This window comes from Buteo buteo, chromosome 18, assembly GCF_964188355.1.
Source record: "Buteo buteo chromosome 18, bButBut1.hap1.1, whole genome shotgun sequence".
Lineage (NCBI taxonomy): Eukaryota > Metazoa > Chordata > Aves > Accipitriformes > Accipitridae > Buteo > Buteo buteo.
In genome coordinates this window covers 15946870-15974671 of record NC_134188.1, presented here as the reverse complement: position 1 = coordinate 15974671, position 27802 = coordinate 15946870, and the positions used below count along the sequence as shown (strand labels likewise).

At 40.5% G+C, this 27802-nt stretch overlaps 1 protein-coding gene across 3 annotated transcripts in view; it reads left to right on the top strand.

Moving 5' to 3' along the window:
• Window positions 1–630: 630 nt before the first annotated feature.
• The window catches only part of ARHGAP42 (Rho GTPase activating protein 42), a 163084-nt gene continuing 135912 nt past the window's right edge, over window positions 631–27802 (top strand). Inside the window, exons 1-2 of one of the 3 annotated variants that reach the window (XM_075050051.1) lie at window positions 1372–1508; window positions 3121–3217. Coding sequence is in view for 1 of the 3 variants with exons in the window: in XM_075050049.1 (XP_074906150.1) it covers window positions 1355–1508 (154 nt within the window). In the remaining 2 variants the exon portion in view is untranslated. Of the gene's footprint in view, window positions 664–951; window positions 1509–3120; window positions 3218–27802 lie in introns of those variants that run through there. The other 2 variants (XM_075050050.1, XM_075050049.1) reach the window with 2 other exon arrangements.

Genomic DNA, 27802 nt, shown 5'->3' with positions numbered 1-27802 from the left:
AGAGAAGCATCGTGGTCTTCTTGAAAGCTATTTTTGGCATGCAGTGGGCTGTCCTGAAATACAATTATTTTATGGCCAGTGTCGATGGTTGTTTCCAGCGGAATTACTGCTGACTTGAAGGTGTGTTTACAGACAGCTCTCCTCAAACCCAGTACGTGCATTTGTATACATACTTGCATACTGACACGGTATGTCTGGAGAAACCGCTCCAGATAAACATACAGGAATCATCCAAAGTGCTTGTGTTTACTGAGATGAGGCCACCCAACGTCCTGGGGAAAACACAACTTTGCTGCAGTTACTGGGCTTGCAGCTTCTTGATGCTCCTCTTCAGGACAGATTTGGGCCAGCCGTATCCCCTCACAGCAACCAGCTGCCACGGCAGAACACCGACGTTCCTCTCTTTTCTATTTCCCCGGTCTCCACCTCCCTCTCTCCTGTTCCTTGACGCTTCGCTGGCCTCTCCTCTCGCTATCCACCTCCCTCGGAGCACTGCCCTGCCACAGGCCCGCACACGCAGCCAGGCAGGCCGACCCGGGCCACACCGGGGTGCCACGCAAGATCCCCTGGCGGAGCAGGCGCGCTCGGGCCGGCTGCCCGAGGCCCAAGCACCCGCTGCTCCTCCGGCTGAGGCAGGAGACGCTCGGCTGGCAGCTGGCAAAGGTGGGCTGCTCTCCTCCGCACCAGCCTCCGACACAAACCCGCCTCCTCCCAGCGGCCGGTTTCCAGCGCCCCCAAGCCTGCCTACCCTTTCCCTTCTGCCTCCGGGCCTCCCACAGCCGCTGCCCCTCTCAGGGGCCGTGCGGGCCCGGGCCGGGCCGAGGCGAGGCCGGGGCCGGCCCGTCCGCGCCGCCGCTGGAGGGCAGAGCACGGCGGGGGAGGCGGCGAGCGAGGGGCGGGCGCTGCCGGGGCCGCGTCCCCGGCGTGTGAGCATGCCGCGCCGGGAGGAGGGCTTCCTCGGCCGGGCCGGGGGAGGTTCAGTCAGAAGTTAGGGCCGGGCAGGGAGGAAGAGGGAGCGCTGCCGGAAGCGGCGGAGCGGCGGCGGCGGCGCTGGGAGCCCGCGGTGCCCCCGCGGGCAGCATGTAGCTGGCTGACAGCGACCGGAGCGCGCCGCCTCCGCCGCCGACGGCCGTCTGCCTCGCCGCCGGCGCGGCGGGCGCTGAGGGGGCCGGGGCAGCGGGTCGGGAGCCCCTCCGGGCGGGCGGCAGCCGCGCCTCGGCTCGCCTCGCCTCTCCTCGTCTCGTCGCCTCTCCGCCGCTGCCCGCCTGCCCTCGGCGCCGTCTCTCGGCGCGGCCCTCCCTCAGCCGCCCGCCCCTTCGCTGCCGGCCGGGGGGCTGCGGCCGCCGCCGCTGCCATGGGGCTGCCCACGCTGGAGTTCAGCGACTCCTACTTGGACAGCCCGGATTTCAGGGAGCGCCTGAAGTGTCACGAGATCGAGCTGGAGAGGACGAACAAGTTCATCAAGGAGCTGATCAAGGACGGCAGCCTCCTCATCGGGGCCCTGCGAAGTGAGTCGGGCGGCGGGGCCGGGGCGCGGGGGAGCCCGGGGCGGCGGGGCAGGAGAAGGGGCTTCTTTTGTTTGAATGGGCGCCGGGAGCGGGCTCCCCTGCCGGCAGCCGCTGAGAAGCGCCTCGTCGACTTTCTCCCCCCGCTCCCTCCCCGCCGCTTCGCCTCCCCTCGCCTGCGGCGGGGCTGGGTGGGTTTCCCGGGGGAGCGGGGGCGGCGCGGGGCCCTGCCCCGGCCCGCCGGCCCGGCCGCGCCCTCCCCCTCCCCGGCGGGGGGAGCGGGCCGGCCGGGGGGGTCCCGCCCGGGGAGCGGGCGAGAGCCCGGCCTCGGGGTTGGGGGCTGGAAGCCGCGGCGTAGATCCTGGACGGGCCGGACCAGGCGTGTAGGGCTGCCGGGGCGGGGCGGGGGTCTCGTTCTGGGTCGCTGGCGGCTAATTGGGCATCTTTAGGTAAGGGAGGCGTCCGTAATAAACGGGCAAAGGAAGACGCTGAAGTGAATTTACGTGAAGAGAGTTTGTATCTCCTCATCTCTCTCCCCTGCCGTCTTCGTGTGTTAGATTAACTTTTATGTATTTTGAAAGGTTCTGAAAGAAGAGATAAGGGCGAGCAGCCCCGTGCTTTTAGACCGCCGTGGGTTGAGGCACTGACAGCTTCCCGGGGCGTGAAAACGGCCCTCACGCTTTGAAGAGCGTGAGGTGAAAACTAGGAATTGCCACGAGCATTACTAGACTCGGCTTGCCCTCCTTTCCCGTAACTCCTTGCCACCTACTTCTTGTCTTTAAGTCACTTTGCATCTCTCTTGCCTGTTGCCCAGAGCTTTCCTTCAGGTGGAGCAGAGAAGTAACTTTGAGATGGTCAAGGAAAAGAATCACTTTAACCCTTAAAAATATCTGCCACATTGACACAGTCTGCTAGTTTTTGTGGGGTGAAGGATAGCAGTATTGCTTTTTATGTGGACGGGGAACAGGTGTTACTATGAGCTCCTTAGCTCAGAAGAAACCTAACTGATGCTAGCCTGGAGTCTAAACCCAAAGTTTATCTCTTTACCTGGGATAGGAGGTCAAACTGTGAAGATTTTGTTTGGCTAACAGCAGGACTGAATGTTAATTGTACTTGTTCATGCATCGACTGTACATAGATCATTTACAGCATTGCATTTACATAAAGCAGCTGCTGTCTTTTTAAGACCTTTTTCATGTAAGTGCTTGTATTTCTGGACACATCTCTGTTTTAGTAAGTAGCTGGATACAAACCTAGCATCTTACATAAATTTGTATTAAATTAAAAAATTCCTGTATCCATGCCCACAGAATGTGAGATGATAGAATACATAGAAAATGGGCATATATGTGTACATATGTAGCTAAAAACTCAATGGTACATTTTTGGTTTTTAGTTGTACTTTAAGTCTTTCTCTTTGCTAAAAAGCTTTCTCCATAAAACAGGAAGTTTGAGCTTGTTTTAAGTAGTAATTATCTAAGTTTTTATTAAACTTAACTATTACAAACCTGGTCCTATAAGATGGGGTGCACAAATAGCAGTGACAGGTTAGGATACCACATGGGTACTTTTTTGACTTGGACTAGCACTGGAAATTGACTGCTTTTTGTTCCAGATCTAATATGAACAAATACAGCTTCTTAAGTTGTCAAAGACAGACTGCTGTGGAAGGAATATCACTCTTGACAAGTAATTTAGACCTTGATTCTGAAGTGAGTAATCCCATTACTTTTGTGAAGAATACTTGTGAGTCCTTGCTAGACTTAGACCCTATATCTACATGTTTAATAATTCTCTCCCTCTTCAAGGATAAGCAGTATTTCTATCTCAAGTAATGAGTACTTACCTTGCAAGTTCTCCTGACTTTTAAAAATTTTTAGTTCAAATGTTGTGTTTGACACCATGTTTATTGTATTCTATGTGCAACTTTAAAATGCTTTGTGCTATAGTGTCCTTTAGCCTTAGGCAAATAAAGTCTGGTCTGGTGTAGTAAGAAATGTTTCTCCTTTTGTTCATTTCAAATCCCTTAGTTTTGTGACCATGCCTTCTAGAGCATACTGCCTTAGTTCCTGTGTTAGGACAACTGGGGAATTGTCTGGATTTTTCTCAATAAAATAGAAATCCTGGCTTTATATTGTACAGACTCTGGTGTAGATGCTGCTAGGACGGTGTACCTGTTATGGCGAATAGCAGTATTGTATGTTTCCTGGAGTAGAGAACTTTTGACCCATTAAAGCATACTAGCTACTCCTACTCAGCTTTAAAATCAGTGGAGTGTAAAATACTTGTGCAAGGCTTTTTTTCTCTTCTTTTTTTTTAATTGTCTTTGAAAATCTAATCAAACAGTGTAGTAAATAGTTGATTTCAGTGATGAACTCTTATGATTTGATCTTTGAATATTTAATAACCTACAAGCCCTGGAGAACAACAGGCATTATTTACCATGTTTTATCTCGTTAGGTGATCTAGGATTTTTCATTTACATATCAGTTTGGAAAATCAGTTCTGTTGGGGGAAAAATCCAAACTGTGCTGCAGAGCTTCGATGGAAATGAGTTTTGGAACTGATCCTTCCTGACCATGTTTAGAGAAGAGAACGTGAAGCTGGCTTAATCCAGTTAGAAAATACTATAATCTTTTAAAGTTGCCTAAATGTAAGATTTATATGAAACTACAGTGTGTGCACTGTTTTTCAGGTGGAATTAAACTTCTATATCACAAAAGTTACAAACTACTAATTTTTGCAGAATCCAGTATCTAAGAAGTTACTGTAAAAATGCAATGTTTATAAATATGTGACAAGAGATTCCACATACATTGAAGGTAGAACAAATATGTTTAATGTAGTATGCAGACATTTTGCACTTTAATTGGCGCAGTCCCAAGATAAGGTTGGACTTTATTTTAATGTGGTTTTCCTACATTCATTCTGAAGAGTGCTGTTTTCCAAAGTAGTATGCAAAGCTGTCATACTGTGCTCCATGAAGCAGCAGTTGACTATTGTGAATGCAGTGAGAGCTGATAATGCTAGGATTGATATCTAATCCTCAGCAGCATTTTCCTAGAGGTTTTTTTTTGCATTGTTTCCTTCTCTTTCTAAAAATGTAAGTACCCCAGAAGTACACAGAAGTACCCCAGGAGTACCCCAGAAGAGCACAGGTTACATGATCCTCTTTAGTTAGGTGTTAGCATCACATTTTTATGGCCATCGTACCTACTTCAGCCTTGTCCTACAATTAGTATTTGCAGAGAGAGACTACATTTTCTTTTTCAAATCAACTGAGTTACTAAATACATTACTGTCTCTTGAAAGGCTTATTTTATGCATATAATAGGTGTTCTTATTACATTAAAAAGTTATCCTTTGACAGAGATTTCACTCTGTGTGGAGGCACAATTAAGTAGGAGCATTTAGTTTTCTTTGCACCTGGAGTAGGGTTTCTTTGTTGTTAAGTTATGAATTAAGGGGAAAAAAAAGTTTTTAGAAAAAAATCTCCTGCTACAACTGGCCTTGATTATTAAGTGATTGTTGATTTCATAACTTCTTCAGGCACCTAGTTTAATAGATCTTTCAGATGCATGTTTAAAATGCATATGCTTAAATGCTTCACATAGCGATATCTGCCTGTAGCTGTACTCCTGAAGCAGAATTGAAAATTTTCCTTCTCATTGATTCCAGCTTGTTTTCAGTTAAAACATCAAGTCTGTTTTTCCTGTACTTCTTGCTAGTAGTGTTGTATTGGGTTTGCGTGGCAAGGTTTTGGTAGCGGGGGGGCTACAGGGGTGGCTTCTGTGAGAAGCTGCTGGAAGTTTCCCCCATGTCCCACAGAGCCAATGCCAGCCGGCTCCAAGACGGACCCACCACTGGGCAAGGCTGAGCCCATCAGCAACGGTGGTAGTGCTTCTGGGAGAACGGAGTTAAGAAGGGAAAAACTGCACAATTGCAGCTGGGAGAGAAGCATGAGAACATGTGAGAGCAACAACCCTGCAGACCCCCAGGTCAGTGCAGAAGGAGGGGAGGAGGTGCTCCAGGTGCCGAAGCAGAGATTCCCCTGCAGCCCGTGGGGAAGACCCTGGTGAGGCAGGCTGTCCCCCTGCAGCCCAGGGAGGTCCACGGGGGAGCAGATCTCCACCTGCAGCCTGGGGAGAGAGGACCCCACACCAGAGCAGGGGGATGCCCGAAGGAGGCTGTGACCCCGTGGGAAGCCTGCGCTGGAGCAGGCTCCTGCCAGGACCCATGGAGAGAGGAGCCCACGCTGGAGCAGGTTTGCTGGCAGGACTTGTGACCCCACGGGGGACCCACGCTGGAGCAGTCTGTGCCTGAAGGACTGCAGCCCGTGGAAGGACCCCATGCTGGGGCAGTTTGTGAAGAATTGTACCCCACAGGAAAGACTCACATTGGAGAAGTTTGTGGAGGACTGTCTCCCGTGGGAGGGACACCACGCTGGAGCAGGGGAAGAGTGTGAGGAGGAAGGAGTGGCAGAGACAACATGTGATGAACTGACCACAACCCCCATGCTCTATCCCCCTGTGCCACTCGGAGGGGGAGCATGCAGAGAAAATCGGGAGTGACGTTGTGCCCGGGAAGAAGGGAGGGATGAGGGGAAGGTGTTTTAAGATTTGGTTTTATTTCTCATTATCCTACTCTGACTTGATTGGTAATAAATTAGACTGATTTCCCCAAGTTGAGTCTGTGTTGCCCATGAAGGTAATTGGTGAGTGATCTCTCCCAGTCCTTATCTTGACCCATGAGCCTTTTGTTTTATTTTCTCTCCCCTGTCCAGCTGAGGAGGGGAAGTGATAGAGCGGCTTTGGTGGGCACCTGGTATCCCGCCAGGGTCAACCCACTGCAAGTCTACTTTGTGATTTCTTTGTAGTTGCCTTGTGAAAAAGCAACCTAGTCTAGGGCGTTGTCATATAGATTATATAGGAAATTTCATTATAGAAATACTTGTATGCTTTTAATTTCCATAATAGGCCTACTGTTCTGGCAAAGTTAATGTATATGGTATTAAACAATCCAAAAAAGTAATATGCATTTTGTACAGGTGACCTCATGGCCTATTGCTGTGCAGAAGCCTTCAGTTTTTCCCTCTGATTTTTGAGGACTTCTCTCCATCTTAAGTCCTATTTTAGCAAAAAGTTCATGTATTCAAAGATGAGAACTACATAAGTTTTGGATTAAATGGTTGAAAGTTCAGTGGATTTGCAGCTGTTTCAAGTAATGCTGTACCTCTTAAAGTGTTTTAATATGATGCAAACAGTAATGCAGAGCTGTGGTGTAATATAAACAAGATTTAACAGATATCTTCAGGAATTTCTAACTTAGCAATCATTAGTAGTTTTATTTTACTACTTAACACATGGAGAAAGAGGGGAACAGGCACAAGATGGAGATGCCATCTTTTTCAGTGGGGTGTGAGGGGGTATTTTTTACCAGGGTTTTATAGAAATTTCACACAGAAAAGACTGTCTTGAAACTGTTTTGACATATAGTTTTTCAGGGGTGATTTTCTTCTCTCATAAAGCTAATTATAAAAATACAGTGATGAACCTGTCTTATGTATGGAAATTTTGGGTGTTAGCTGGCTGGCAAAAAAATAAGGACGAAATTACAGCATAAGAACCTATGATCTTGTTATCTCTCTTGGGAATTTTTTTTCATGTAAAAAAAGCCCCTTTGTATCTTTCTGGAGAGATGCATTTTCCCAGATATCTTGGCCTCACATATTTTCATGAGATTATATCTTTACAATGTCTTTTCCAGATTCTAACTGGAGCAGGACTGAGTTCATTGAATGATAACCACTGAAGTTAGATAGCAATCATTTTCTTTTATTAATTTAGATTTTAAGTAAACCAAGCTACTCTTCATATTCCCCATGTGATACTATGATGGCAAACATAGAATTATAAAAGTAGAGCTTACTAGTAAGAATTTCAGAAATAACTCACATTGCCGTTGAAAATGGATTGCTTTTAGTTGTTTTAGTCATATAATACAAAAATGCATAACTTGCCTTTGGTGTTAGGGTTAGGTGAGAGGCAGGGCATTACAACAGGTTACACTTTAGTCTCTAAATATGTGATTCACTTATCAATTGAAAAAAGTTTCCTGCTAAAAGGAAGTTGAAACTCAGTAATTGGCATTAATATTTTGAAGTCATCCGCTTCCTCGCTCTTCTGTTACTTCTGATCAGCAGCTTCTGCTGATGTCTGAGTTACCTATGGATTATGGATGCAACTTTCAAGAACAATTCCAACAGTGTTCATCCTTTCATGCAGAGATACCAATGATAAGCTGGTTCATGGCCAGAGAAGGAGCTTAATTGCTTCCTCTAGTGTTTAAAGCAGCTGCAGTCTCTATCATGTTACCTTTAGCCAAATATACGGGGAAAACAAATGCTACTATGTAGCAGGCTGTTACAGAGCGCAGTATTTTCTGTCTCTAACATGTTCTTTCATTTTGAACCAAGAATCCCTGCAAGTGAATTCCCATGCTGTCAGTAACGACTACTGTGTCAATAAAGTCCTTGAATGACTCAGCATGTGTGTTCTTGTGCCTTAATATTGAAATAGGTATTCTTTAGAGAAATTTTGTAATTGGATTATGTCAGGTTACCAAAGGAGTGGGTTTGAGTTTCAAATGCCATGTGAAATGATGTCTCTACTTTAAGAAAATGTTGTGCATTTTTTAAAATTAGGATTTTCAAACTTTTAAACTGGTTTCTGAAAAGGTCAAACTTAATCTGTTTCTTAATGGGCCAGTTGGCTTGTTGTCTACTACATGCTTCATTTGCTATGAATAAGATAAATGAATTCTATTAATAAGAGACCAGCTGCTTCATGAATATTGTCTTTACTACAATGGAAAATATGATGCTGTGGTCACTGAACTTGTACAGATCTCTTGGGTTTTCATGGGCAGAAGTGCTACAGCAATTTGCAGTTTCCTGTAATAGTAAATAACTTCATATTCATCCCCTATGAAAAATACAGAGGACAATACAGTCCTTCTTTCTGCTGACTGATATGCAAAACAGTGTTATGTCTTTGCCTTTCTATTTTTTTCCTATAGTCTCAAAACTGTAATTATAAATAAATTTGGAATATAGGAGAATTGGGTATCATGGATTTTCTTTGTCAAATCCAATATCCTGCCAGTGTTATGTCATGTAATCCCTACTTGTCAAACTCCATTTTAAAAAGTTTTTATCCTTATTGTTTCTGCTAGAAGGTTGTTCTAGAACCTTGTTAATCTAAGGGTTGAGTAACTCACTAAAAATAAATTTAATCTGGAAATTCAAACTTGTTTATGCTCATTTTCCTTTCACTCAACATTTCTGCACTGTTGTTTACTTGGATTTGCTTTGGGAATAATCACATCCTTTTGCTAGATTGAACAAGCTGTTCTCATCCTCTCTCCTAAGAGGTTCTGTGGTTTCTTGGTCATTTTAGTAGCTCTTTTCTAAGCCTTTTTGAATTTGCTTTGAAGTGTTCAGGAGATTAGAAGTAAAAGTAGGGGAAACAAAAGTAGTATAATAATGTTTACAGGTTTGATCTTTGCTTATCGTATTCTGTGAGAACATCAATCATTAAAGGAAATCAATGTTTATGGTGGTCTTTTGACTATGTGGTGCTACAGATTCCTCAAGTGTATGATAAAAGGTGAAAAAGTCTTGGGATCTTATAAGCAGTAGCAATGAAGTAAATATTAAACTGAAGAAAAATAGCTTGACCTTCTTCCATATTAATATGAGATTGAAGTATTGTTGGGCAGTAATCTAACCTCCCACTGGCACCCTGTGAAGTGCAAATAACTTTCATTAGAAAGATAATATATTTCACAGCACGTTATGAACTCTGGACTGTGTTACAGTATAGTTTTTCAGATCAATTGGAAGTTATCAACTTAAATTGCTTCCCTGTCCTGAATTATGCAAACTTGTATTTCACAGGATACCAAAATCTTAAACAACATGTTGTTGTCGTGCTGATGTTTTGCTTAGTATAATTCAGGCATGGGAAAATAGTATGGAAATTCTGTATGTCTTCAGAAGTCTTATCTCCTTTTAGCTTAATATTCAAAGCAGGATTCAAGGTGCTGCAATGCCTAGGTCATATAGTTGGTTTTACTGATGTTACTTGATATTTTGTAGGTTGCTTAAAGAAGAGAGGTTTGCGTGTCAGCTGTGCATTGTACTGTCTCTTTGCAAAGGTACTCTTGTTCACTGAAAGGTATCATGTAAATGAAAGTAGGTATCACCAATAGGATTATTTTTCTTTAAAGAGCCTTTGAGTCAAATAAACATAATGAAAAATAAAACAGGTAACGATACGAAGAATCGATTTGTGATTTTTGCCAAGAAAGGTTGGACCAGATGATCCTTGAGGTCCCTTCCAACCCACTATTCTATGATTTGATCCTGTAAAATTACAAGGACAAATAAATCTCTTATTTTAATTATTCTTCACCTTTTGTGCTTTTGGAAAATCTTTCTTATTTCGGTTTCGTGTAGGTGAGGACACCTCAAACATACTTTTTTCTCCCCCCTTGCCTCTTCTTTTCCCTCCTTTTCATAGATGAAAGTTCAGTGTTTTGTGTCAGTAATCCTCCTTGCTCTGTGGTAGCAGCCAAGCTCTCCCAAAGTCAGGGTGGAAATGTTAAATCAGATTGATATTATTACAGGACTGACCTTGAGACCAAACAATGACATTCCTGTTTTTGGGTGTTCACAGCAAAGACTTTTCCTAGTTGCTTCTTATCTATGTAACTTCTGTATAAGTTCTCGTCTTCTCCACCATAATTATTAAACTGCCATTGTAGCTCGGTATCGTGTGCTTTACTGGTGACTAATTGATTAGATCTATTGTAGTTTTGTGGTGGTTTTGTTTGTTTTTTTTTTAAATAAATAAATCTCTCACCTTGTGTAAAAGAGATCCACTGATCTGATGCAGTTTACATTTGATAAGTCTGTGTTGTCTTTACCCTATTTTCTATCAATTTCTAAGCTTTTAATTGTTCTTTCCTTCAAATAGTGTTCTAAATAATTGTGTGATTTTAAGGTCAACCTAATGGAGCGTTTGTGTTGGATTATTATCTTTGCCTCTTAAATACAGGCATATATTTGCCATGTTATTAGATCAGACTCCTTGATTTGATCACTTTAAAAATCTTGGGTACCAAGTCTTGTGTTTTCATGTGTTTGAGTGTCAGTGTTAAATTGTATCTGTCCTAGCCCCTGTTTGAGTTTATGGAACTCTTATTTGTGTAATAGTGTGTTAATTTGCATTTTTAATGTACTCATTCATATGAATTTCTCCTGCTGTTTTCACACTAGTAGCACTGTTGAAAATTGAGGTTGAATATTAATTTTAGTTTGGATCACACTTTAATCGTTAGGCTGTGCCTGTTGCTGTGTCATCTTTACTGCACATTAGCCTTCCTTGCTCTGTGTTCCATTTTTGGCTCTTAGAGATTAAAAAGGCATTTGTCCTTATTTTCTAAATTCTACTTTGGTTTGTCTTTGAACTTCACAAAATGATAGTTTTCTAAGTATTAATATGTTTGTGAAAATATCCTGAATTAGGCTGAAACTACCCAGTGTCGGGTAAGAGTGCCTAGGCTTTACCTGCAGCTGTAGGAGTGTCATAGCACCACACTGGTAGCTGACTTAGCTCTTGTGCTGTTGGAGTTCTTGTAGCTTCTGGTACCAAACCTGGTTATCTTAACTTCTTAAAATACATCAATATGCAGGTATAGTTGAATACTGATTCCACCCCCCATCACCTCCCGCCCACTCCACAATCCTCTGCTCGCATCTCTGTATCATTTCTTCGGTTCTCCCTGATTTAATTGTGTTTTATGCAGTTGTTCTTCTTGCAACTAACTTGGAAATTCAAGGTAACTCTTGTTGTACCTTTGCAATTTCTCCATATACAGTCACATCTAAATTCAGGTTCCCTTAATTACTTAGATCTTGCTTTTCTGAAATGTGGAACTCTTGTTACAGGCTTCTTTCTTTCTCTTGTTCACCTGTTTAATTTTAAACTGAATGAGCATATGATTACTTAGGTTATTTTGTCAGACAGGTTTTTGTCAAGTTACATATTCATGAAACCACCATCTAGGCCAGTCCCTTACTAAACAAACCCACGGAGGAAGGCAGGCTCACGGTGTATCAGGTGAATTGGGATATGAATTTGCTTTTTTCCCCACCTCTACTTCAGAATTGTGGTCCTAGGTTTTGTCTACTGGGTGTCACGGTAATTGTGCAGTAATTTCGAATTCTCGTGTCTTCTATTCTAGCAACTCTGTCTCTGCCCTCTCCAGTGAAGAGGGGTTCAGCTGTCCAGTAGTTCTCCCAGAATTTCTGACCAAAGGAGGTTACTGGAAAGCATCTGTCTGAAGTCCCATTTTGCTCTGTAGTTTTAAGCCAGCTCTACTGCTAAACAAACAGAAAACCTCCAGAGCCTGCGCCTTGCTTTTTTGCCCGCTTTCAGACCTTTTTTCCACTCTTTTCTGTCCTGTAAGTGGTATTAGCACTGCTATTTGCTCAGCTGTGTGCTCTACTGAATCAGGGAGCTAAACTAACTGCTAATCTTTGGTGAATAATTTTCCACGTGTCGCAGTTTCCTGATTTGGTTTGTTACGCAGCTGTGGAAGTGCTTATCCTGGCAGAGCACAGGGGAACCTGGGAATGGAAGCAATTGTGGAAGTTGGTGGGTAGGAAGAAGAATAGGGACAGGACTTTAAATCATTGTTTGATGGCAGTGACAGCTTAATTGCACATCAAATTATAGCCAAAGTTAATGTACAAGTTTCCAATGACAGCTAAGTCACATTTGTCTTGTCTTCTGTAATAATCTTCTTCTTTGGGAACCACAGAGGAGTGACTTCTGAGCTGTGCTTTTGTGGTGGGTTGACCCTGGCTGTCTGCCAGGTGCCCACCCAGCCGCTCTCTCACTGCCCTCCTCAGCAGGACAGGGGAGAAAATAAGATGAAAAGCTCGTGAGTTGAAATAAAGACAGGGAAATCACTTACCAATTACTGTCACAAGCAAAACAGACTAGACTTGGTGAAATTAATTTAATTTATTGCCAATTAATAACACAGTAGAATAATAAGAAGTAAAAACACGACTAAAACCACCTTCTTCCCCCCCCTCCTTTCTTCCCAGGCTCAGCTTCACTCCTAACTCTTCTACCTTCTCCCCCTGAGCAGTGCAGCAGGGTGGGGAATGGGGGTTGTTGGTCAGTCCATAACACTTCATCTCTGCCGCTCCTTCTGCTTCGTGCTCTTCCACTGCTCCAGTGTGGGGTCCCTCCCACAGGCTACAGTCCCTCACTAAATGATCCAGCATGGGTCACTTCCACAGGGTACAGTCCTTCCGGAACAGACTGCTCCGCCGTGGGTTCCCCACACGCCGCAGCTCCTGCCAGAAAACCTGCTTCTGCATGTGCTTCTCTCCAGAGGCTGCAGTTCCTGCCAGAAGCCTGCTCCTGCATGGACTCTCCACAGGCTGCAGCTTCCTTCAGGACACATCCACGTGCTGTGGTGTGGGGTCCTCCATGATCTGCTGTGTGGATATCTGCTCCAGCACAGTCCTCCACAGGCTGCAGGTGGACAACCTGCTTCCCAATGCTCTTCTCCACAGGCTGCAGGGGAATCTATTTCAGCATCTGGAGCACCTCCTCCCCTCCTCCTGCTCTGACCTTGGTGTCTGCAGGGCTCTTTCCTTCCTATATTCTCACGCCTCTCTCCTAGCTGCTGCACAGTGTTTTTTAACCTTTCTTAAATATGTTATCACAGAGAAGCCACCAGTTTCAATGATGGGATCAGCTTTGGGCAGTGACAGGTCTGACTTGGAGCCAGATGGAACTGTCTGTTTCCGACATGGGGTCAGCTCCTGGTGTCTTCTCACAGAAGCCACCCTTACAGCTCTCCTCCCTGGTACCAAAACCTTGCCATGTAAACCCAATGCAGCTCTTCTCCAAGTACTTCCAGTACTTCTGTCTTTGGAAGACACCTTTTGGGTCCTCTTCTAACAGACAGCTGCCATCCGGGCATTTGGTGACTGCTTGAGAATTTTTTTGTTGTTGATGGAAGATGGTATTTATGAAAGGAAAGGAACAGGGGAATGAATTATTGAAAAGCTGCTAAGCCTTGCAACTCTTTTATAATAAATCTTAGATGAGGTGGGCACTCAGGTGACCTGTTTACTATTCTATTAAGGGTATAATTTTTTATGATGACCTTGTTCTGCTTTCTGCAAAAATACCAGGGCAAGAACTTGGTTGCTTCTAGAAAATTATCAAATATAAAAATAGTCTTCATTCTTCCTCCCCAAGTCCTCACCCTTGCCCCTCTCTCACTGCTATGCAAAAAGAGCACAAATTCTTGGTAAAAGAAGCAATACATCGAGTAGGGTTTCATAGTAAAGACATTTTCTTTTTGAGTCAACTCAGTTCTTTGATTGCTAACTCGAAGTGCACAAGAAGGGATAACGATGAATTTTAACTTTTTTTTTTTTTTGCTTTAATAGTTTGATTCATTTCAAGAGGTGGCCAAAAGTCAATGTAAACATGTGTGGATCAGTTCTTAAAAATGCAGGTGATATTTAAATAAACAGACAGATTTACAATGTTGTGGTGGTGCATGTTAATGTTCAAAAGCCTTCCTAGATTACTGGTGCAATCAAGGCCTTAGGAACGTTGCAACTGCACCATTCAGGAAGTTTACATTTCACTAAGTCCATTCCTTGCATCTTCTCACCCTTTTCTGTCCTACCTTATTTGCCTCTAACCTTTTGTTTACAAATGATGAGGGGGAGTGCAGGGAGGAAGAATGCAAGAACTTGGCTTCCTTGGGATGTACAATTTGTATAAACTGTTATTTTAAATCTATGTATATTGTAGAGGTGTAGAGGCTAAAATTACTTATAAGTTGCAGGAAGCATGCAGGAGGACCTTACTGCTTTGAAAAAGGTTGCTCCAAGCCGAAGGTTATCTATTAAAAATAATTGTTCCCTCGAACCTTTTCATGTCTAAGTCCCACTACTCTTTTAAAAAAGGCTGTACACTGATACTTGAAGAAAAAATTGAGTTACCCTTCCTTGCTCCTCTTGTGAATTACTAGTTATCCTACATACACAGGGAAGTTAGAGAGCTATGGAATTTACCTTCTGGGAAAGTTTGAAATAAGTAAGACTTGAGCTTTACTGTAGGAGAGGTAAAATCTCCTTATTCTGGGGAAAAGCAGAAATTATGAGAATATTTGAGAGACTGCTACAGCTAAAAGCAACATGGATATGTAAAAATACATGCCTTCATTCATAAAGTATTGTAAAATATTTTACCTTCTAATATAAGCTGTACTAGCATACCTCTGTAAAGAGTCTGTTTTAGTATAGACAAGGAAAAATGATCTAATGGCTCCTTAATAAAAATTATAGTTAGCTTATAATAAAGATTTTAGTTTGCTCTGTTTACCCAGAGATGCTTTTGTGAATCTTGTCTGGTGGTATGTGTTATTCACATAAAAGGCTTATTCACAATTGTCGATCAATGCCTTCAAGAGTTGGGGATTGGCATTTCGCAGTATCTTATGGGTTGGATTCTCCATCTGAGTTGTGCTTTAGGGAGCCAGACGGTGAAGACCAGGCAGAGGTCCAATAGTTCAAAACAGACCTGAGGAAAAGAATTACTACCTTTCATTGGTAACAAATCCAGATAAACAGGAGTTGTTTTAAGCCACAACAAAGTATGTGGGGTTAAAATAATTTTTGGGAGTAATGATTTTTGATTAACCACATCCACATACTTCTACTGAAATGTAATATGGGTAGCACTACTTCCCCCCCCCCCCCCCCCCCCCCCCCGCCCAGTTTCAGCATATTATTGTCCGAGCCTGCTGGTAAAACTAGGAGAAAATAGTGTAATTTTGTAAGCATCCTGAATGCCTGAAGAGGTGTTTTTTGACTCGTAAGTCTCCATCCAGGAATTACTAACTGTGTATATTGTACAGCTTGGATATTAGGATATGTTACCTTAATTTCATGAATTTGTTGATGTAATTCAGTACAACTCAAGTAGCAAGGAAGTGAATGTACTTGAGCTTCTCAGTGTAGTTTCTCCTTGACAACTGCCAGTGCTTTGCTCTAGTCTTCAGAGGGAATTCTCTTGCTGCTGCTTTTTGTTTTTAAAAAATACAGTGAGCCTTCTGTGTTGGAAAACTTGCTTTTCTTTTTTGAGAGTTGACAATAAAATTGTTAGAATCACAGCAAACATCACTTTCTGTTGCCCTTGCATAATCAGTTTGGGGACATTTTCAACAAGTCAAGAAATAGCGAATGTGGCATGTCTACAGGCTAGTTAACACTGACTGTGAAAAGTAGTTGGTTGGTGGAGGAGGAAGATGAGTACATTTAATAAGATGAACATGGGCTTCCAGACTGACAAATGCCAGAAATGTATGATCTCTGCAAGTGTAAGTTGAAGGGATTTATGGATATTGGCTGTATTTGTTGCATTTATGGGTGTTGAGTGTGGTCCTGCTGCTTGTTTTCAGGAGAATGCTGAAAGATTGTGAAGGGTCAGAGAAGAAGACCCTTTGAACATCTGAAGAGCATATGAAAATTGTTCAAGCCCCTTGGAAACCACAAACACCATAAAGCATTTTGCAATTTTTTGCAATTGCTTAATCTGAAAAGAAAGTTAAAGATTTATTTATATCACAGAAAAGACTCTTGATAGAAAGTTTCTTTATCTAATAGACCAAGGCATATGAAGATCCAAGTGGTGGCAGAAGCTATACAAATTAAGATTAGAAATGTGCAACTGTTAAGTTAGTAAGATATTTCCTGAAGACTGTGATGGACTTTCCTTTGTAGAAACTCTTAAATTGTTTGGATTCCCGCCCCCCCCCCCGCCCAGGATGAAGTCCCATTCACTTATACCTGTCAGACTTGAGGTATTAAGTCCTGAAACTCCCATTCAGCACTAGCTGGGCTTGGTGATCCCATTGGTTCCTTCTCACCTTAAAAAGAAATGTTTGCAGTCTACTTTCATGTCTTCAAGTTTACATTACATGAATGTATATGTCTATGTGGAACTTTGAAATCTAGAAAGAATACATCCTTAAGACATTCTATAGTTTAATATTTGTCATGTTTTAAAATGCTTTTAAGTGAGGCCTCAGAGGGTTCCTTCTGGTACTCTCCTTACTTTGGTGTCATCATTGTGATTTGAAATGGACGTGTTCTGTTGTAATAACCATCTTGGGTGGGTGTTTTGGTGTGTGGTTTTGGTGGAGGTTTTTGTTTGTTTGTTTTGGTGGTGTTTGGGTTTTTTTGTTGTTGTTTGGGGTTTTTTTGTTTTGTTTTTCTTCTTTTCCCCTTCTTAGTTTTGAATATTAGACTGGATGGCTTATTTTAGTGTTTATACATGCATGTGCAAATACGCATTGAAACAAAACCAAATAGTTGAAGATGGTAATACTACCTTCATTTCCATATATACAGAGACTAAATAAATACATTCAGTTCAAGTTGCTATGCTACAGGTATGTAAAGATAGCAAAACTAACATTTTTGAAAGATTCTTAATGTTAGGGAAGTGGGGTTATAAGCTTAGCTTTGTTAGAGTGTTGAGATATAGATTGTCTGAAGTACTTCAAACATCTTAAAATTCTCATAGTTCTTGTACATACATTGTTTTGTAATCACTACCATGACTGGTTGAATCAGAAAATAGACAGATACACTGATTTGAAAACACAGAAGCGTGTCTACAAGCAAATTCTTGTAGGTGTAAATGTAAGGCTTGGCAATAGACTTAATGAATTTTCCTCACAAATACAGTCGGTATGGTTGTCTTTTTGCTGTGTGAGCATAGAGCTGCATCTTCGTGCTGTTTGGGAGCTTAAGGTCAAATGAGAAATGCAAAATATTTCATTTTATGAAGAGGGGTGTAGGCACAGCAGTACGCTTCCTGTTTATGTAGCCAAATCTTCTTTGTATGCTGAGAGATTTCCTGATATACTCATGCAGGATTTTTGAGTTTGCACTTTAAGCTGTAACTTCTGTTACTTAGCTCATTGGCTAATGCCATCATCTGCACCCTAGCCAGTATGACACAACTCAATTTCCTGTGGAGAAAGGAACTGAGATGATGTTCATCTAAGTCTTACCACCTTTTATTAGGTGGCAGGATTTAAGATGAAAATGTTAAGGCCATGTTTAAGTCACTTGTTTAGCATTTCTTTGTTCATGTTTCATTTGGAAGTGAAAAAATACAAGTTTTCTAACAGGTACAATTTCCTCATTCTTTTTCCTCCATACTCCAAGAGGCAAATTGGTCTCTGGTCTAAGTAAATTTAACCCACAAATTCACAGGATCCACTCACTTCCTTTGGTTCCAAACAAACTGAAGAACGTCTTTATATTCTTGTACAATATTGATAACTGTACATAATAATACTTTTTCTATTTAGTGCCTTCTCTATGTAGTTGAAATACAGCAGGTTAAAAGTGTGATTATTCTTATTTTATTTATGTTGCCACAGCACAGCAATTATGTATTTCTTTGTTTTGTTGATTCAGTTCTTTTGTCTCTTAATGCACCATATCCCAAATCTCCCCCTGGGAGTGGTAATCATCTTAAATTTACAAAAATAACGTTGCAAATCACATCTTTTTTTTTTCCCACCAGCTTTCTAATGGTTTCCAAATAAATTGTCAGTAAAATATGCATTATGCTAACTGTCACAGTTCCTTTTGTCATTGGCACTCCAGAGCCCCTTTGATTTGTATTCTGTGAGAAGCTACAGTTTCCAATACACCTTGAGACTTTAAGACTATTTTACAATAAAAACTAACTTTCATGCCTACTTTTGTTACTTGTCTTGAGGAGTCGTTATGAAGCACTAAGTACTGTGTTGCTGGATTAAGCATCAATCTTGCAATGTTTTCTTGAACGTTTAATGTACCCAAAGGAATTTCATGATATTTTGACAAACACTTGTCTTGTCCCTTTGTAAATTAAAACTGCACTTAAACAACAATATATTCGTACAATGGAAGGAAATACAAGACAGCAGTGTTACTCTTACTAGTGAGCACTAGTGGGTTGGGGGGCGATGTTTTAGTGGCTTGATTTTTTTGTTTGTTTGTTTTTTATTTTTTAAACATATTAAGTGATTCAAATCTCAATTTCGTGTTTTCTTTTTTTTTTTTTCTTTTCCCCTTTGTGGGTTATGCGGGAGGACCTGAGTACAGTGAATAGGGACAGGGACTATGAGGTTCTCTACCAGTAGGAGTTGGAGTTTCTGCGTATGAAATCCCAAGTCTGGATTCTTGGCAGGTGTAAAAATTAGACCAGTTGAATGCCCAGTTCTTGCTTTCCTCTTGTCTCTGTTGTCCCACAGTAAAATAAGGCTTGTGGTTTTGGGTGATTTAACTTCTGTCCATCTTTGTCTGTATAGATAGTAATTTTGTATGCCCTGTCTTTTAATGTATATATGCAGGTATTGAGTAATTTAAGCAGCAGTTAAGTATTATGGGGAATTTAACTTCTATCTCAGTTTCTATATATGGCTTTAGTTTAAAATAAAGAAACATTATCTATAAATGTGTTAAATACTGTTTTTAAAAAGTTGTTTGAATTTGTTTTATTTGAGTACTTAAAAAAAAAGACATTTTTTAGTGTATGAGGGGGATCTTAAAACAGATGATAAGTACTTTTTTAATAAAATAGCAAAGAAGGAGTTCAGCATTTTTTTTCTGAGGCCAAATAGATTATTCAGATAATACTTATTAGTGCAGTAAAACTTGTCATACTGCTGTATGTCATACTATCCAGTAGAAACCTTGTCATACTGTTTTGTTAAACTTCATTAGAAGTATGTTGGCTCTTTAAATATGAAGTCTGATACTCCATTAACTCCTTATTCATTCCAGTGTAAGGATTGTGTATGTGCCTCTCAGAAATTTAGGAGGAGGGATTTATGGTGTTTTTACTATTTGAGAGATCCAGAGCTACTATGTGGAATTTGGTCTCTCCAAAAGCTGGTTTCTGCTTCTAAAAGGATGTCAAGTATACAGAAAGTTGTTTAATAAACAAACAAAAAAACTTAAAGTGATAAGACACAACAGCTTTTCCACTTCCACAAAACCTGTTTGTTTCCCCATGGAACAAATTAATGCAGTCAGTAAGTAAGTCCTATTATTACTGAAATACAAGTTTCAGATTTAGTGAGGCTACTTTACTTTAGAGATGTGTCAGCATCTCTGCAGTCTCAGCAGAGCTGTGCACCATGCCTCCAGAATAAAACTGCCCAGTTGGTGACCCACGCAAAAGTACTTAGCTTCTAAAGTATGTCACACGAGGAGAACCTCGAAGTTGCAGTAGCCTTCTGCTAAAGTTCCTCCAAGTGTCCTCACATAACCCCTTTTCAGAAATGGCTTTGTCTAATCTGGGTGTGAATCCAGGTGTCCTGTTAGGCTCCACAGCAGTCTGTGACAGCAAGCAGGGAGTTTCATGATGTAAGTGTGCACTGTAGGGGCAAAAGTTCTTCCTTTGTTGTATGCCTGCTCCTTGGTTATTTTATGTGATGATGGCAGGTTTTGTTCTACAAGAAATAGTAACTTTTTGCCTATACGCATTGCCTGTCCTGTTCATGTGGGTTTGGATTTTTTTTTTTTAATGACCTTTCTTTTCTTTCCTTTTTCTTACAGGTTTTGTTCCCCAGCTACTCTGAAAAGTTCTAGTCTAGTTAGTTTCTGCTTTTAAATAATCAATTCTGTCCCTCTGGTTGTCCTTTGTCAACCTTCTTTGTGCCTTCTTCATGGTAACTGCCTTTTCTGAGATGGATTGCAAGAAACTTCATGGAATATTCAAGGAGTGAATGCATGAAATAATGATATTTTCTGCTTTGTGCTTTCTTTCTCTAATAAACCTTAATATTTTGCTGATCATTGAGCTGACATTGTAGAAGAACTGTCTACAGTGATTCCAAGATCTTTCCAGACTAATAAAGCTAATGTAAATCCCATCACTATGTGGATGTAATTATTTTTTTATGTGCATTAGTGTGTGCTTCCTAAATTTCTTTTTTTTTTTCTATCTTATTACCTCCCTGACATTTAAGGTTGTGATATCCTTCTGCTGCTTTTCAAGAAAGGAAAAAATGAAAGCTGATTATAAACATCTATATCAGCAGCAAAATATGTTACTCAGTGTTAACACCCTTTTTCCAATCTGATCTCCAGATTTTTTGATGGCTCTGATAAATAGCAAGGCTCCTTTGAGATCCAGAAAGGAAATGTTTGGCAGGAAAGAGAAATATCAATAGTGATAATACAGAAAATCTACTAAAGTTTGATTCTGTTATAAGAAACTGCAACCAAGTTAAGTACTTATCTCTGCCTTCATGCACTGGCAGTTGCAAAACCACTTTGGTAGGTCTATTCTGTGAGATTCCAGATCATTGATTATTTTACTGGCTTAAAGCCCACATTCTCTTGTGTTTCTTTCAGATGAATACTCTCACTGAGCTAGAGTATGCACTTTGCTGAGTTCAGTACTTAGTAGAACTGAAGCTTTAAGAGAAAAGTCTTCGTTACCCTCCCCACAGCTCTACTACTGCCCTACCTTGTTCCTTAAATGAAAAGATTTGTTTGGATTGTAAAATATTATGAAGATTATGTAGGTTGCTAATGAAATTTTCAGGAGTATGGAGGAACAAGAGCTAAAAGTTCTTGAATTCTCACTGGAATGTGATTTTCAGAAATATGTGTGTCTTCACTCAGAAAGCTGTTGTGCAAGCAGCCCTTGGTATTTTTTTTTTTTTTTTTAAAAAATCCAGGTGAGTTATGTCCATGTCAGGGAATAGTCTTCATTAATAGCTTAGTCATTTGACTGGTTCTGATATTGTTGGGTTGTTTTGGGGTTTTTTTGGTCAATGAATAGAAACACTTCCTGACAATACCAATTCCAGGTTATGAAGTATTTTAGAGGAAGTTGTGTGGAATCTTTTTGGAGCTGTTGTCAGCCATCTCTTCTGCTGAATGTGAGTGTGAGAGAGCTCCAGGCAAGCCACCTTTGTCTTGTCATTATGTAGTATTGGTCAAAATGCTGTATTGAAACAAATATTTAACCCTCAAAACTGGTTTTGAGGCCCTTGGCTTTTGGACTCTCTCTTTTTCCTCCATTACACCCTCCCCAGAAAAATAACCCATAGACAGACTGCATCTTCCTCCCCACCCCCTCTCCCCCAAGTAGCTTTATAAAGCTTGAGAGTGTCTTGGTAGCCATTTGTAAGTATTTGAAAGGATAACATGAAGGGAGAAGTGATTTTGGAGTTGTTAGTCTGCGTTGTCTGAGGGATATTCCTATTTACAATTCACAATTCTGATGAATATTTTTATTAAACTGAATGCTGCAGAAGGGGCAATCTACTCTCTGTAAATTATGCATTCAAATGAGGGCAATAAGAATGGTTACTGTGAATAGCCATTGTCCAAGCAGGTAGGTTTTTTGGAAAGTAAGATGACCGTAGCATTGAAAACTAGTTTTGTCCCCTTGGTGAGTTGGAGAGGCTTTGGACTAAAACAATGTCTCCCAGAAGTTGCAGAGAGACACTCAATGTTAGTGCTAGTGTTTGAAAATGGAGAAGTATTTGAAAAGCTGGTGTGGGAGGTGTTCAAGACAAAAGGAGAATCCTTGGGGCTTCTAAACTAAGCAGAAGACTTCAACTGTATTCAGTCTTCAGGGTTCCAGACAAAGGGGAGAAGGAAAAACCATCTAGGATACTAGAGGTTGCCCAAATTCTGACAGTTTAGGAAATACTAATCATGACAGTGCAATGTGCACTGCTAGTAAATATCCATATTTCTTCTGTGCTTTCAGCAAAAGGTTATACTGTTTTTTTCCCCTCTCTTCCTGCTTCAGAATTCGTTCTCAGGACTTGTTCTCCTTTTCAAGATACAGTCCTGAGGAAGAATTATATAAATTATGCCTTGCAGGGAAAAATCTGTTTTAGTAATTTCATACTTAAAAAGTATGTCAGACCTTCTCCATACCCTTGGGAGTGAACACCCAGGAGAAGATGATGAATGATATCTAGTAAAATATTTCCCTATTATGGCCTTTAGGTGTACCACTAGGAATTTTTTTGAAAAACTCAGAATCTTGTACTATTAGAGACTTAATAGCTCTGCTCTTGTGTTTATCTTTTAAAATAAAAAATTCCGTAGCAAAAAGAGTGATCCTAGAACATTATGAAAACATGTTCTGCAAACAATGGAAGTATTTATCAAAGTTAATTTTCAACATAAATACAAGATTATATTATAAAAATGTTCTGTCACTTGTGCATACAGATTCCTGCAATGCTTAATTAAAGGATCAAATGCTGTTTTTTTAAAGGCCAGGTAATAAATAATTTTTCTGTCTATCTTTTTAATGCAGACTATATACTGTGTCTCTAGTATCTCTGAGTTTCTTACAGCAATCTTCATTCTATGCGTTATTTCCAGTTAATGCTAGGTCTATCATTCTGTTACTGTACAGTTCTTACTGAAATAAAAAAGTGTATCTTGTATTTTTCAGGTTATCTTTTGTTACCTTGAATGTTGTCTGTGTTGCATAACCTTCTGCATTTAATTTTAAAATAACTTCTGTCAAAATAACTTTTATCAGGAAGAGTTCTACCAGACCGTGCTGCAGTCATGCAGATGATAGTGATAAGGAAATATTCAGGTAGCTGTACTGTTTTAGACTACTGCAGTAAGTGTACTCTTTAATTAATTTTTCTTGCAATAATCATTTACACATACACTTGAAAGTTATCAGAGCTTCAACCTGTAAGTCTTAAGCCAAAATTCTCTCAAGCCCTTCTGCTTTGCTTATCTGTCGGGAGATGATGAAAAACTGAGTCTGACTATTATTCGCACCCAGAAACATGTTCTGGTTTTCTTCATTCAGTAGTACAAAAACATGAATTTTAACATTATTTTATTAAGTATATTTTGGGAAGCTATATACCAATTAGTAAAGTTAGCAGCTGCATAATCTCTTAACCACTGGAAAATTCCATTCAAGAAGACTTCTTAAGCTGAAAACTTTACCAAATTTTGCTGCTAAGGCAGACCTTTTGAGGGTTATTATTGAATTTTATTTTTCTGTGAGGGAAGAGAAATTTCATTTTTCATGTTAGAAATAGGAGGAGGAAGGAATGAGGAAAAAAAAAAAAGGCAACCTGAGCGTTATTACTGAGAAACTGGCACTGTAAGTCCTAGTTTTAGTTTGACTTAGTTGGTGTTCTTTTTCTTAGTAACTGTGTATGTATCTTGGTGGCCTCCAAAACCAATAGGAAAATAATGCTCAATTAAGCTATTTATGTCAAACTTCATATTAGTTCTCTCATCCATATTATTTATGATTACTGCTTCCCACACTAATTTTGAGCACAGTCTTTACCCAGTTTGTAATTAATATTCTTTTTTTATTTTCTCTTCCACCCATTATGAAAAAAAGACAGTAGAACACAGAAAATTAATTTTTAAATTTTAAAATTCCATTTTAATTTAGCCTGAGGGTATGCTATCAAAGTTAAACTTATTTGCTCTTTGGCTGCTAACTAATAAGCGTGACAAGCATGCATTGAGGTAGCTCCAATTGTATCAGTGTTCTGGGTTCGTGTCTGTGCAGAGTGGATCCTAGGAGTATTGTTTTGTATTGAAAGGTGCTTGTAAAAGGATTTAGCAGGTGTGTCTTTGTGAATAATTGGCTTGATAAGAAATGTTATGATACATTGTATGTTTAGGGAGCCAGTGAACCACAGTCCTTAATGGGTGAGCTATTACAACAGTCAGCAGGAGTCATTATGGTCTCCCTTGACAATATGTAGATTGGGGGTTCTTAATTCAGAAACAGTTAACAAAGCAGAATTGACTCCTTTGGAGAAACTATGTATTGCCCTGCACGTTAGACCCAAAGAAATCTGCAAAGCCATCTGCTTATTGGATGCTGCAATTTTAAATAAAAGAATTAAAAATAATTTTAAAAATAACCTATTTAGTGCTATGTTTTTCTTCTCTTGCAGCTGATATTTTAATGTGCTGTGTTTGCTTATGTCAAGGAAGCTAACATGAGGAAGAAGGTGTTTTACTTGGCTACTCATGCAGTCTCTTGAGTAATTTAATTCAAAGATCATGGGCTGTTCATTGATTCATATTCACTTACGTGTTCAACTGGAGATAGAACAGGATTGCAATCAATACACATTGAGCTCTGAAAGGACCATCCATTGCAGTTAAACATTTTACATGCTCACGAAAACAAAAAATACTGTATTTGGAAGCAACGTCCAAAATCCAGACTGCCATGTTTGTGCTCTGTTTGGTTCATATTGCTCATCATAAACAGCAAATGTTGCCTAGACTAACTGAAACTTTTTTCCCTACAGAGAATTCCAGTTCTGTTTTAAAAAGAATTGATGATTTCAGAATTGCATCCAGTTACAGAACTTGTTTGGTTTTAATCTTGCTAAGATTTCCCATGTTTTTATGAAAAGTATAACTTCATGGAAAAGTTCCCACTTGTATTAAGTGGAGGATAGAGACTGTGGGACTGTGGGACTTTTGAAATGGAATCTACAACTCCTTTAAGCTGCTTTGAGAAAAGGGAGAGGAGGGTGTGCTGGAATGGAAATCCAGTCACCCAACAAACTGTGAAGCCATGCAAAGCTTGTGCTCCAAGTGCAACTTCTTATGGCATGCTGGAGGGAAAATGATGTTATGGTGATGTCAGGGACTTTCTGCAGATAAAAATACAGTCCTAGAGTTAAACACCAAATTTTGCTTTATGAATACCTTAATAAGAAATAACTGGTTCAGGCTTAGAGCATTTCTATTTTTTTTCTTCATCCTCCCAGTGAATTACTGACTTTTCCACTGTGTGTGGAAACAAGATGGGTGGATATTTTCCAAAAGCATTGTTATCAGCTATTCCAGTGTCATTTTGTATCTTTCAAGAAGGATTTTTTCCCATTTCTCTTGGAGAAAACCTGTCCAGGCTGCTTGTAGAGCTTGTATGCAAGCAAAGAAGCTCTTTATTTTGTGTCTCTTCAATATTCCCCTGAATTGTTTCTTGGGATTGAGATGTGATGAGATTAGATTGAAATCTTAGTAGGAATTAATTTTAGTGGGAATTAACATGATTTTGCAAAAGAGAAGTAAAATTCTGCATCACCTGAAAACTAATGGAAACGTTTCATATGCAAAACCCCCATATTAAAGTTATTCAAATGTAAACTGTTCCAATTAAAAAACATCAGAGTTTAATTAAGCAAACCTTAATTGTTCTGTCCTGTTTTTGTTTCAGTCTTTTGGGTTTTTTTACAGATGCTTGAACTAAAGTTTAGCAAGTGACTGTTAAGTAAGCAAGCATGTTTGTGTGTGGTGTGTTCCTCATTTTTGTGGAGACTGACTTGAAACAGATACAGAGCACTAACTGCTGCAGCTGGAGTAACTGGGCGTTCTGTAGGGGCTGCATTAAATGGATCGAAACAAGGTTGTGTTGCTTTTTTTCTTTTTAATGAAATTAGGGTTTTCTTCTCTCCTTTTAATATAAAACTTTATTTTTTGAAATTATGCCCCCTTGCAAGAAAAAGGTTGCGGCTTTTGTGGGGACAGGGAAGTGTGAGGAGCTGCATTCTTTCCAGCTCTGGTTAGCATCTCCTGGTCTGAAGGAATGGCATCTGAAATAATGGGCATGAAGCAGGGAACCACAAGGGTCTGCCTAATCACCAGTTCGGTGTGTGGCCTTAGGCAGTCTTGCTTTCAGCATCTCCATCTGTCAATTAGGGTAATGGTGCTGCATATGACATAGAAATATCCTTCTTTTACTGTCTTTCTAGACTTGGCTTGCATGAAGGCTGAGATAATTCTGTGTTCATTACAAGACTTGGATGGTATGCAGTAAGCAATAGTGGGAGGAGAAGAGGAGAGAGCAATACTGAACTCTGAGGAAAAAACAAGTATTGAATAGTTGTCCCCATAGTGACCACCCTCATGCTAAGAACTAAGTTAGGAAAAGTTTTGAAGGAAGAGGGTGAAGATAATACATGTGTGCAAGCACAGAGTGTGAAAAGAGTAAAGCTGTTTAATCAGTCTGCCTTGAAGCCATTTGGGCTTGGTAGCCCAAATCAACTTTTGTCAGCTATTTATTTATTAATGCAGTTATTTTTACCGTTAAAAGTTATGCTTAGCGTACCTCATAGCACAAATCACTGAACAAGTACTTGCTGGAAGAATTACAGCCTTGTAATATGGCTAAAGGCATAGTGGTCCACCTCCTCTGGCTCTGGAGCAGTTAAAGATGATACAGCTACCATCTACCCATCATCGCTCATCGCCTGGAGAACATGTCCCATGGTTCAGCCAGCAAGATAGAACATCTTCATGATCTTTAGTTTTGCAGCATTAACTCAGCTCGTCCTCCTTCGTTGTTGCCTGTTGCTGAAATAGGTGACCCTAGATAGGTGGCTAAAGAGCACTTACCCATGGTGGTGTGTTGGCTCATCCATGAAAGTGATAACCTTTTACTAGCAGATGGTGGTGATCAGCTAATCGTGTCTTGAGTCATTCAGGATATTGCAAAACATACGTGTCCAAACCTTCGTGCAAAGAGCATAAAAACGACTGCTGGGTCAGACCTGAGGTTTATCTGATGTTATAGCCTGTCTCTAGATACAAGTAAGTGCTGTCCTGTGAGCTGTGTTTTTCTCTCACGTGCAGCACTTACTGCCTAGGGTAGAGAATAAGAATGTAGTGATGCTTCCGCTGCCTCCAGCAGTTTGGGGCTTGAAGATTTCCTGAGCAAGGGGTTATGTCTTTAATAGCTCTCAGTGGACTTTTCTCCTGTGAACTTGTCTAGTCCTTTCTTGAACCCACATAAATTTTTAATATCCACAGTATCCGGTGGCAGGGAGCTTCATGATTTAACTATGCATTTTAAGAAAAAACATCTTTCTTTGTTTTGGGCTTGCTTCTTGCTGTGTTAGATAGCCTTTTGTTTTCACTTTGAAAGAGACAGCCATCATTTCTGTACTGCTTGTGATTTTGTAGAACTCTTGGGCTCCCCAGTTGTCTTTTTCAGGCTGATGACTGTGAGTGCATTTCTTTAAACAAGATATTTTTTACCATTTTCTTAGCATTTACCTTTGCCTCATTTCCCTGTACCTTTCCCACATAAGACAAAATCTGAACATAATATTTAAATACAGGTCTCTCACGG